We start from the raw sequence: 12,858 nt of genomic DNA, 5'->3' as shown, positions 1-12,858 counted from the left end.
TTTTTCCTGCACATAGGGGGCTACATCCAGCCTCTAAACAAAATAGGCAGGAAATAAAAACAATAATATAATACTGATCACTAACATTCATATCACGGTTACTGTTTTTCAGACCCAGTTCGCCTTACATATTGTAATTCATGTAAGCTTCAGAACAATTACATGACATAAAGCCTGGTATAGGCTACACTTTATAAGGTGACACAAGTGAGGAATAGAGAGGTTAAATAATTTTCCTGAGTACGTATGGCAAGATAAGTGTCGGAACCAGGATTTGAACCCAAGCAGTCTCAATACTCTCCACTTTTATAGCTCAACTTCTAGTGGAGCCAGAGGTAGAGTAAGTACCTATGAGACTCTAAAGCTCTATTTTAATATGATTATTTATTAACAGGGGTATCCCTCTCTTACTAGATTATGAGCTTGTAGGAACAAGGACCACGTTTTATTAACTCCATCATAGGCAGTGTTCAATAAAAATTTTATTACTCCTAAATTACAGCTTATTTTTGCCTTGAGATACTCACTCTATCCAGGAGACTGTCCAGAAGTCACTGGTTTTATATCCATGGAACTTTTAGATCCACAAAACAAATAGTCCATTGTTATCTGCAAGGTGGGATATTGTATTCATGATTCTCTTGTTTCTTTTCTAAGAATACAATAGCATGATGGAAGCAGATTTTTTAATGGATATAGGATAATTATTGAATTATGTTATTTGATTAATTTTTTCCCCTTTCTTTCTTTCTTTTTCTTTTTAAATACTTTTTCCTACAGGGTGCTGCTCTAATTAGAATGCTGGCTAATTTTATGGGCCATTCAGTATTTCAAAGGGGTTTGCAAGTGAGTAAAACATTTTATACTTTTTCTTAACATTTTCCTTGTCAATATATTTATTTTAAAGATATTTCACAGCTTGAGAAATTGCCAATACAAAATTGCTGCCTTTGATGGAAAACTTTAAGATGAATAAGGTAAGCAGAGTCTTTCCGTATGACAAACGAAAGTGGTAGATAGTATTCTCACTGTATCAACTGGTAGAACTTGAAGAGTTATGCAATTTAGATCTGTTCAATATGCATTTTTAAATTGAAGTATTTTTCAAATATGTGAGATTCCAAATAATCGGTATAAGATGCTCTAAAAGCCTACCTCACTTTTCCTTCGGTATAAAAGTTAATATAAAGTGAAAATAAATTATGTTAAACTTAAAATCTTAATGCCGGTTTTTCAGACTTGTTCTTTTATGTTGCTGTTGTTTTACTGTTGATATACATAAATTGTTATTTGTTCTGAATATATTTAAATGTTTTTAAAATTGGAAATATGTTTTAAAATAAACAAAAAACCCCAGTGTTATCAGACTGCATTTTAAGTATGAAGTATGTAATCTAAGAGTGATTCTTTAAAAAGGAGGGTCCTTAAACACTTTAAAGCATACACAAATATAGAAAAATAGAACTTTTATTCCATTGAATCTGTTGAAGTAAATCATGTTTCGAGCAGCTGTGATTGATGAATTATTTATGATGCATTCTGCTACTTAGAAGTGTCCTTTAAAGTAAATTGATGTTCACCTGAAATACAATTATGGTAAAACAGAGAGAGCAATCAATCTTATCTGTTCTTAGTAAGCTTTTCATTTTGAAATTTAAATAAACTACGTATGGGATTAGGTCATATCTTAGTAGTATAATTCTATCTTTACCTAAAATAAACTAAAAGATAAAATACAAAGCAAGAGTTGAATATGTTATGACAAAGTTACATATACTTAACAGAATGAAGAAAAAAATATAAATTTGTTGGAGACTAATTTCCCTTAGAAAATATTCTTACAGATTTGTTCCAGCAGGGGTTGAAATTTACTTTAATCAGCTCTTTCCATTCGGGACACCTTCAGAATAGCTGAATTCTATTGAACCTGTTTGCTGGATGCTGAAGTCTCTATTCTGATCACATAGTTGGGAAAATCTTTTTTCTCAAGGAGTGCCCTCCATGAATACCAACTGTCTGGAGGAATGTCCTTCCTATCCCCAATCCTTTGTTTTTCCCCCATTGAAATTGTAGTATGACAGTTCCAGAAAATATCTAAGCTTTCATAAGGGCAACACAAATTGAATTTGATTTCCTGGCAGCAAGTTGATGTGAAATCACTTTCTGTATAAAATTTTTATTGTTTTTCTTCATCTGGATTTGCTCAGCAGATTGAACAACTCTAGTTATATTATTTGGGAAGGATTACTGCTTTGCAAAGTTTTTCTTTATCCTGTCGCTTTTTTGGTGGTATGCAAAAATATATCAATTTTTTGTACACCCTGTACTACTGACTCAGTCTCTTCAGTTTTATCTGAAAAGGAATATAGCCTTGGACTCCTATTATAGTAAACTTTTATTAAATATGTGCCTTTATGCTCTGATACATGAAGTGGTTAATTTTCAACTGAGGGGACTCTATGTTTGTCAACATTGCATTTCATTTGCCTGTGACATCTCATTGATCAGAAAGATCTGTATCCTTCAGTACTTTGCTTGCAGCTTTATTTATACTCATCACTCAAACTGATTTAGTGTATCATCAGCAGTTTGGATTAGTTTACAGTAGATCCCTATGTCTAGGTGATAAATTATCATCTCTTGTGCATGAAGATGTATGGGGTACATTTTGGAAATGACCTCCTGAACAGACCGTTTGTGTCATGGTGTTGAGCGGTCACTGAGTTGATTTAATGTATTTCCCATCCACAAGGCTCTGGGGAGTCTTGGTTTACATGTTGTTGTAGGTGCTAATCTGGACTGTCAACGCTTACCTTTGCTGGAAAATCCATTAACTGTTTTTACATTAACCGTGGCTATTTCTATGTTGGCAAATAGAAGTTTATGTTGAAGACAGACCCAGGGTTAGTTTTGTAGTCAATCACAGATTGGAAATAGTATGTTTTTCATATACATTTTCTCTCTCCTTCCCCCCCCCCCTTCCTTCTTCCCTCTGTTTTTCTTGCCTTTCCTTTCCTCCTTTTTTTCTTCATTTTTTACTAAGACCTTTCATGTTCTGCATAGGAACAATCTTATGCTGGAGGTTTCTAGTAAAATTTGTGCTCTCTTACAGTTTTTGTATCCTCACGACTCATCCTAAACACTTTTCGGAACAAGGCTAATATTTTTTACAAAGACAACCAGAAATATATTAAATATATACAGTTGAACCTTGAACAATGAAGGGGTTAGGGGAACTGACCCCCTCACACCCCCTGACACGGCCAAAAATCTTCATATAAATTTGATGATCAAAAACTTAACTATGAGTAGCTTACTGTTGACTGGAAGACTTACTGATAACATAAACAGTCTATTGACACATTTTGTATGTTCTGTTATATACTATATTCTTACAGTAAAGCATGCTGGAGAAAAAGGGTTATCAAATATTAAAGACAAGAAAATACCTCAATAATACTATACGATAAAAAATCCACGTATAAGTGGACCTGTGTAGTTCAAACCCATGTTGTTCAAGGGTCAACTGTATGCATTATATAATATACACAATATAAAATTTACAATCTAATATAAATAATTATTAATATGTAATAAATATTGATAGCTATAAAATAATTTATATAAATATAATACTTATATATTAAATGTAATAAAAGTAGTAGTAGGTTTCTTGAAAATTTCTGGATGAATTCAAATGTTTTTATTTAACTTACAAAGTATCTGAGTATCAATTCAAATATATTCATCTACCTTTTGTATTATCTTGTATCACTTCACCCATATATTCCACAGCAGGAAGGCACTCTAGAGACTTTTTGAGGAAAGTTCTATTCCTAGTAACCATTTGATTCATTTAATCATCTATTAGAAAGTCTAATAAATAGTTTCTTTTTTTTAAAAGATTTTTATTTATTTATTTGACACACAGAGAGAGAGAGAGACAGTGAGAGAGGGGACACAAGCAGAGGGAGTGGTAGAGGGAGAAGCAGACCTCCTGTGAAGCAGGGAGCCCAATGGGGCCTCGATCCCAGGACCCTGGGATCGGGACCTGAGCTGAAAGCAGATATTTAATGACTGAGCCACCCAGGTGCCCCCTAATAAATAGTTTCATACAGAATAATCACAGCTTTCCTTGGTCTGGTCTTCTTGATTTTTTTTGTTTAATTCCCTTGTTTCTTAAATTTTATTTGATGCTTAAATGGTTCATTTTGACATAGTTTTAAAATTAATTGCCTCCCATTCAAGTACTAACCAGGCCTCACCCTGGTTAGCTTCCAAGATCAGATGAGATTGAGCGCAAGCAAGGTGTTTACCCCAAAGATACAAATATAGTGATCTGAAGCGGCATCTGTACCCCAGTGTTTATAGCAGCAATGTCCACAATAGCTAAACTGTGGAAAGAGCCCATATGTTCATTGACAGATGAATGAATAAAGAAGATATGGTGTATACATATATAATATTAATATTAATATCATAATATTAATATTCATCTATATGAATATTAATGCAGCCATCAAAAGTGAAATCTTGGCATTTGCAGTGATGTTGATGGAACTAGAGGGTATTATGCTAAGCAAAATAAGTCTATCAGAGAAAGATAATTATCATATGAACTAACTGATACGCAGAATTTAAGAAAGAAGGCAGAGGATCGTAAAGGAAGAGAGGAAAAAATGAAACTGTGAAACCAGAGAGGGAGACAAACCATAAGAGATTCTCTTAGGAAACAAACTGAGGGTTGCTGGAAGAGTAGGGGAGATGGGCATTGTGTTGTGGTGAGTGTTGTGTGTTGTGTAGGACAGATGAATCACAGACCTACATCCCTGAAACAACTAATGCATTATACACTAAAAATAAATAAAATAAATAAATAAAATTGCCTCAAAAACTTCTCTTTGTAGTATATAGATAGTATATACAGTTATATATATATATAGATAGTATGTATAGTTCTAAAATAGCTATAGATAGTTATACACAGTTATAAATAGACAGTATATATAGTTTTAAAATATTAGTCCTGCCTACCATTAATAAGTCGGCTTCTGTTTTGATGTCTAAATTGAAAATGAAATGTGGAGCAAATCAAGCATGAACCCTTGTTGCATTAGGTATGTCCTCATATGAGGTATGAGGTATGTCCTCATAAGTAATATAATACCTCTTATGAGGTATGTCCTCATAAGTAATATATTTTTAAAACGTAGATATGTTTATAGTTTTGCAAACTCTGTCTCTACTGTTTTACATAAGCCATTTCCCAGAATAATAGCTCATATATTTTGGGAAGCATGAGGCAATGAAAATGATTCTCATTTTTGTTTCCAATTAATGCTGGGCTTTCTACAAATCATGAAATCTTCTCGATTCCTGACTCCAAGGTTATAAAATGCAAGAGTTGGACTAAATACTCTCTTAAGACTTTTTTCATCTTTCAGATTCTCCAAATGTAAGATTTATTTAATGCATTTTTTTTTAACTAGTTAGACAATTTGGGTTTGATACTTTAATTTGGGAACAACTATTTTGATAGAAAAATTTGTAAACCAGATGTGCAAAAGTGAGTGACTCCCTATTCTGGAATCTTTAGTTATTATCTGAATATTAAGGCTAATGGCCTTCAATGTGCATAGTGCTGTAACTATAGTCAAACCAGACCAGCAGTTTTTGTTACAGGGAATTTTTGCTGGCGATGTTTCCTTTTGCCTACTGCTAAGAAACTGCTTCTATTTCCCTTGCTTTTTAGTTATCTTTGGTATTTTGTTATACTTTCATATTTTGCACTGGATACTTTACATGTTTATGATGAAGCTACAGTTGTCTCAGATGACATTTTCTACAGACTTTTTGAAATTTCTTGGTGATTTTTAGTGTATATGCTATCTTTTCTAAAGTAAAAATTTCTACTTATATTCCTGGAATCAGCTGGAGTCAACTGTCCTTGTGGGTCTGATGGCATTGAGATATATTGGATGTTGGTTTTGAGAATCAGCATGCCCCCCTCTCCCCCAGTGAGTGTGCCATTATCAGAAATTCAAACTAGTGATAACTAACTTTTCCAGAGACAGGAAGAGCTGCTTTTGACCCCAAAAGAGGCTCAGTGGAATTTATACTTTCAAGGTCCCCGTCCCAATTCCCTCCTGTCAGAAATAGCCTTTGTAAAGGCTTTATAAAGCCTCAAAGACTTTGTAATTCTGTATGCTCTGGTAATGTCCTGTTGAAGCAATTATTTGTTTTCCCAAAAAGCCTCTTCTTCAATTTAGACAACTACAGATGATAATTTAAGAAACTGGTTGACCCTGAAAACCATAGTTTACCAGAACCTTATTACCCATGTTCAGTGATATTACCTCATCTAAATATAATCAAGGCACAAATCTAGATTGTAGATTCCCATCGTTGAGGGTCTATTTCCTGGAACATACCACTCCTGGCCCATGATACAGTAGCAAAACCAAATCCATTCTAGGTCTTTTAAAAGAAAGGGATTTAACACAGAGTATATAAATTTTCTAAAATACTGTTGGAAGGGTTAGAGGAGTAAATGTCAGGAAAGCTGCTGCTAGATTTCAGAAAATCAAGATATTTAGTTTTCACAAAGAACTGATGATACCTATACACTCAGTATAGTTCTACTTAGGTTTGGGAAGTGAGTGAAACTAGATGGGTTTGTTCAATCCATAGTCTTTATCCAGAAGTGCTTTGAAAGACTTTCTTCTGTTGGCTTGGGTAACACTGTGGTCTCCTGAGTGTGGTTATAGTTCACTCCGTCTTCAAACCATAATACTGGTTAAGTATTGCTGAATCTTTCAGCAGTCCTTACATCTTTTTATTTCCTGGGTATCTGATTGTTTCAGTGCCTATTTGTTAATTTTCATCCACATGTAGTAATGTTTATGCATATAATCAGTAAATTAAGATGTACTTCTTTTACTGTGTGGTTTTTATTTTTTTTTTTACTGTGTTTTTATAACTTAAGTTCCCATAGCTCAAATCCTCATTCTATTTAAGTACTATGCTTATTTCTGAAGTGATTCAAGTAATGATTCTTTCAGAAAGAATTTTTTTTACATGGCATTGACCTTTCTTATTTCATTTTTTACATGTCTTAATCTCCAGGTTATATTTTCTCCTTTTCTCTTATTTTTCTGGAAATAAAAGAATAAAGCTATAATTATGAAACCCTCAGATAACATTGATTGGCTCAGTAGCTATTAAAAAATAATTATTACATAGTACTGTTGCTTTTTCTTTTTAAACAAAACAATATTGTTATAATGATTTGAACCTCACGACATCATTTTTCATGTTATTATGAGTCAACATCAGGGAAATGAAATTGTGAAGAAACATCATTATTAAGCTTGATATAAACTCAAAACTTGAAATCCATGTCAGAAAATGAGTTACCTTCTTTCTCAACCAATAAGGGTAATTCAATATCATCTAAAATGTAGTTGAATAAAAAAAGATTTCCCCTGATTAGTATTTAACTGCTCTTTTCCATAAGATAACCCAGAACAAGATGTTTGGCTCCAATTATCAGGGTAGAAATTGCTTATGCAAATCAATGTAAGGCAATGAGGTGTGGATAAAAAGCAAAAGGGAAATATCATTATTATTGGTTTGTGCTCATAAAATTCTGATAGCCTGAAGATAATGACAGGCACAAAGCCAGAGGGATTATTAGTAGCAACAACATACTCAATAACTTGTGTTCCAGTGAGAAGTTCTATGTTAACATGTGTACACAGGATTTTTATTCAATAACTTCCAGCTTGTGTTTCTGAGAGAACGTTTTTTCTCTCACATGTAGTTTTTTCGGAAAAATGAAAAGTCATAGAATAATAGAGGAACAGAGACAGTGTGTCGAAGTTCATTTCCTTTCTGAAGAGGTAGTACTGTGTTTTCATCCAGATGATAACTGAATCATGATTAATCTAAAATGAATAACCACCGGCAGCTTTTGCTCAAATTTCTCCGTGTTTCACTTAAATCACTGGGCAGTTTTAGTTATATTAGAGGGAGAAGGTTAACACTTCTCACTAATTTGTTGTGATCACTCAATACCATATGATAATAGTGCTATCATTGCTGGTGTTTTTAGTTGTTGGATTTGACCTAATTAGCATTTAACTTATATAGACCTAACTAGAAAGCTAAAATTATTGAGAATACTAATATAGAAAAATATTAATTATATAGATTTGAGAATCAAGAATACAATCTCAATAAAAAGCAAATACTTTAAAAATTAGATAGCAGCAGTTATTCATATTTCTCAATCAGAGAGAAATAGCTTCCATTTCATCAGTTTCAACTCATTTGTTTATATACAGCTACTTATCGAATCCTTATCATTTTGCCTTTGAGTTCAATATTGTTAACTGACCACTATGACTACATAGCATTAGCTAAAAAGCCCTTATTATTAATGACAAATATCTCTATTTGGTCATCCTGCAGGCATTTACCCAGCTCAATAGGAAGTCTTAGAAAGTTATATTTATTGGTTTTCTTTTACCTGTTAAGGGCTCAGGATATTTTATACATTTTAGCTATATAGAGTTGATCCTATAAAATGATATCTTAGATAACCTTATTTATTTTTTTAATTTATTTTTTATTTATTTTCAACATAACAGTATTCATTAGTTTTGCACCACACCCAGTGCTCCATGCAATCCGTGCCCCCTAACACCCACCACCTGGTACCCCAACCTCCCACCCCCCACCCCTTCAAAACCCTCAGACTGTTTTTGAGAGTCCATAGTCTCTCATGATTCACCTCCCCTTCCAATTTCCCCCAATTCCCTTCTCCTCTCTAACTCCCCATGTCCTCCATGCCATTTGTTATGCTCCACAAATAAGTGAAACCATATTTAAATTGTATCTGTGAAATTTTTAGACACCTTTGGTTGACGAGTGGATATATTTGTATGTGGATATGTGTGCAAACGTACACCAGTCTCTAAATTTGCATTGCTATGGGTACACCGAACTGCAAAGTATCTCTCACTCCTTGAGGACGGTACCAATTGATTAGATCGCTAGTGCAGGACACGGTAAACTTGCTTCCCAGGCATCTGTTTCCCTGACCTGTTATAATGCCTACGTCAGCAGTTTTCTTTCTTTTCCTCTGTTAATTTCTTTTTCTTTTCCTTTAATGTTCTCTTTTCAGAACCTTCATGTAATAGCCTAGAACCACATATCTGGCAATGTTGTACGTTTTGATGCAAAAAGAACCTTACTGAGTTGGGAAGGTGGTTTTTCTCATTACTCATGTTTCCTTAACTGCTTGGTGATGCTATTATATAGGTTAATACTGGGTGTGCCATAATATATTTAGTTTTTTCCTTGTTTGTGAACATCCAGATCACTTTCCAGTTTCTGTTAAATGAACAATACTGTCATGGTCTTCAAATGATAGATTTTTCCTATTACATTTTGGTTGTCTCTTCATATCCACTTCTGGAATCACATTCTTAATTTTTCTTCCAAAATGTTAAGCCAGTACATAGAAGTAGAAGTAAAGTTTGAAAATTCTTTTTATAATGCACTAAGCAAACAGCCTTAGGTCTTACTTTCCAAAATAATTTTCTTACTAATTTCATAAATAAAAAAAAACTTACCCAATTGCTATCTCAGTGTTTATGTTTTTTTTTAATCACAAATGATGTTGGAAACACTTCATATATTCTCTTGTATTTCACTTTTTGGTGATATAATCACCCACGTTCCTACCCATTTGAAGATTGAAGGTTTACTCCCTTTTTCATAATTTTGTATAAATGACTATACAGTAAAAATAATAAACCATAACATATTTACTACACATTATTTTTTCCCCATGATTCTAAGTATCTTAGTATTATGGTGAAAAAGCCCATGTTATAAATTAGTGGCTTAGGAGGAGTGCTAAAGACCTAAGTTATATATTTGGAAAATGCCTTACAAAAGGTTCAAGTCTATTCAAAACATTTGGCTCAGGGGGTTAAAGCCTCTGCCTTCGGCTCAGGTCATGATTCCAGGGTCCTGGGATCGAGCCACACATTGGACTTTCTGCTCAGCAGGAGCCTGCTTCCTTCTCTCTCTCTCTCTGCCTCCTTGTGATCTCTGTCTGTCAAATAAATAAATAAAATCTTTAAAACAACAACAACAGCAACAACACAAACCCATTTGGTCTACCTCTGGTTTTTTTGTCCATGGAGGAGGGGGATCTGTGCTAGTATGACACACAAAGAAATGGCGATGTTCATTTGTCATCCTGAATCTCATTGCCTCTTGCAATCAGGCTCTTATATTCACTTGTTCTTTCCTGCTCAAGGTCTCTCCCTGTGATTATTTCACAGATCATTTTTTCCCCCTGAAACATAGCTCATTATAGTGCTAAGATTTTTCCTTAATGCTTTGTGGTAATAAACCAAAATTCTGATTTCACTTCCTGCACCAGCTGTGCTTTGTTTTAGACCCACAGCACATGTTGCTCCCCTATCAGGCATGTTCGGTTATTCATTTATTCCACACAAACTTATTATATACCCACTTTATGTCAGACACTGTGGTAAGTACCGAGTGTTCAGGGCATGCCGCCCCCAGCAGAGATGGCCCCTGATCTCACAAATCATATGTAACAGGATAAGATTGACCCTAAACAGGAAAAAAGCAAATACATATATATTTACTAAATGCGAGAAATGCTGGGAAGGAAGAAAATAGAATGCTGTGAGGGAACATATGGGCAGATGGGTCAGGCAATTTTAGATTGGGCGCTCAGGAACTCCTTAAGAAGAAGGCATCCATACTGAGGTCTGGAGGCCAAGAGAAACCTGGGGGAGGAAGGAGATCATTCTGGAAATATAGAACGGCTTGTGCAAAGGGCTGAGGCCAAGGACTGAGCAACTTCTAGGGAAAGAACGAAGCTGGTGTGGCTCAGCCGAGTCAGTAAGGAGAGAGAAGGTGGGAGAGGAAGGCCGGAAGTAGTCACGCAGTACTAAGTGCTAAGAAGGCTGGATTTTATTCTGAGTGCAGCGGGCTGCTATTAAACAGTTTTAAACTGGGATGTGATGTGGTTCTATTTATATTTAAAATAGTTATTTGGCAACTTATAATAATACACGGGGAGTGGGGCAATCAGCATACCAAGACAGGAATCGGGTAATAAAATTAGGAAGATATTTGAAGATTCAGGTGAGAGGTGATGGCAACATAAATAGTCAGTAAATACACAGAGACGTGGATTCACAGTGTTTTTTGAAGGTCCCGTGGAGGGATCTGGGGATAGATGGGGTAAAGGGTATATGCATGAGAGGTGAGGAAGAGGGGGGACCTGAGAATGTTTCGGGGGCAAAGGCCAGGAAACAAGCCCTGCGGGTCTTGAACAACTGGAGGCTGAGAGAAGGGGAGGGTCCCAAGGCTAGAGATGGAGATGCGGCAGCAGGAGAGGCAGGCAGGGCACCAAGAGTGTGGTGTCACCCAAGTCAAGAAGAAAGCTTATTTCAAGAAAGTGATCGATGAGGTTAAATGCAACTGAGCGGTGGAGTAAAGACTGAAAAGTGTTTCTTTTGGCAGCTTGCCAATTTATTGATTATCTCTGGAATGGCTTAAAGAGTGCATGGGTTTTTGTCTGAGTGGAAATAGGCCTGGAGAGTAAAATTTAAAGAAATTTGCCAAGGAAAGAGATCAGAAAACCAGGGTAGGTTGTTAGAGGAGGATAAGGCTAAAGAAAGTTTTTGTTTTGTTTCGTTTTTAAAGATGGGGGACCGTGGATATGAGGGCGATCTGGCTGCGACATCTGTCACCCCATTGATCGCCAGGGTTGATTCGGCTGATCTGGCTGTCTAGGCGGGTGTCCCCTTCCTCCCTCACCGCTCCATGTGCGTCCCTCCCGAAGCTGCGCACTCGGTCAAGAGGACGACCTTCCCCGATAGAGGAGATAGAGGAGAGGACCGTTCTTCGGTCAAGGGTATACGAGTAGCTGCGCTCCCCTGCTAGAACCTCCAAACAAGCTCTCAAAGATGGGGGACCATTGTACAAATTAGGCTGGTGGAGAAGGAGTCAGGAGAGGAAAAGCTTAATGGACAGAAACTAGAGAAGTGACTGGGACGTTTGTCCTTGCGAAGGTAAAGTAACTGGTCTCTGATAAGAGATACACCAGTAAATTTAGGGATTTGGAAATGGGAACATGAGGGAGTTCCTTTCTGATGAATTCTATTTTTTTCTATTTTTTTTTAAAGCAAAGTCAGTAGCTAAAATTGGGGGGTAAGCCTGGGCAGGAAAGAGGTTTGGAGATTGAAGGTTGGGAAGAGTAGATGGCATGACTGTTGTATTGAGTGCCTATTTGAGTTTGGGAATTATGAATTTATAATACAACCAAACTATTCAATTGCATTATTTTCTCCCATGATGCTCAGCGGCATGGTGCAGGTTTAGAGAAGGCACATGCTTGGATTCATCCAGGACTGGGGTTTTGCCAACTAGTAAACTTAAAGGATAGCGCTGCAAAGGAGATGAGCCAGTTTGCTATGAACTGGTTAAGATGAGCTATGCAATATAAGCTAGATAATCAGGGGACTAAAACCAGAAAGGATCTGATAGACTAATAGCTGTCATTGATAAACAATGTATTAACAAGTATATATGATTTTAACACTGACTAGAAGAGATCCCCCATGCTTCTGAGCATATGGGAAATTCAATCTGTGCTTATTGATATTAATATGAGGATATTCCAGGGGACTTTTTCAGTCCGGAATGTGTGGTGAAGAACCCTTTGTTCTCTTCCACACTGACACGCACTCCTGTTGGTTTCTTGGTGTGGGTTGATTAGTGAGTGGGAAAGAAGTGAGAGAG

The 12,858-nt window shown here is 35.8% G+C and overlaps 1 protein-coding gene across 1 annotated transcript in view; it reads left to right on the top strand.

Annotated features, from left to right (window-relative positions):
- Window positions 1-12,858, top strand: part of TRHDE (thyrotropin releasing hormone degrading enzyme) — a 405,975-nt gene that overhangs the window by 293,608 nt on the left and 99,509 nt on the right. Inside the window, exon 7 of the mRNA XM_059402447.1 lies at window positions 781-846. Within this exon, the coding sequence (XP_059258430.1) occupies window positions 781-846 (66 nt within the window). The remainder of the gene's footprint in view (window positions 1-780; window positions 847-12,858) is intronic.

This window comes from Mustela nigripes, chromosome 6 (assembly GCF_022355385.1).
Source record: "Mustela nigripes isolate SB6536 chromosome 6, MUSNIG.SB6536, whole genome shotgun sequence".
NCBI classification, from domain to species: domain Eukaryota; kingdom Metazoa; phylum Chordata; class Mammalia; order Carnivora; family Mustelidae; genus Mustela; species Mustela nigripes.
The sequence above is the reverse complement of the archived record's forward strand: the minus strand, read 5'-3'. Positions and strand labels throughout refer to the sequence as shown.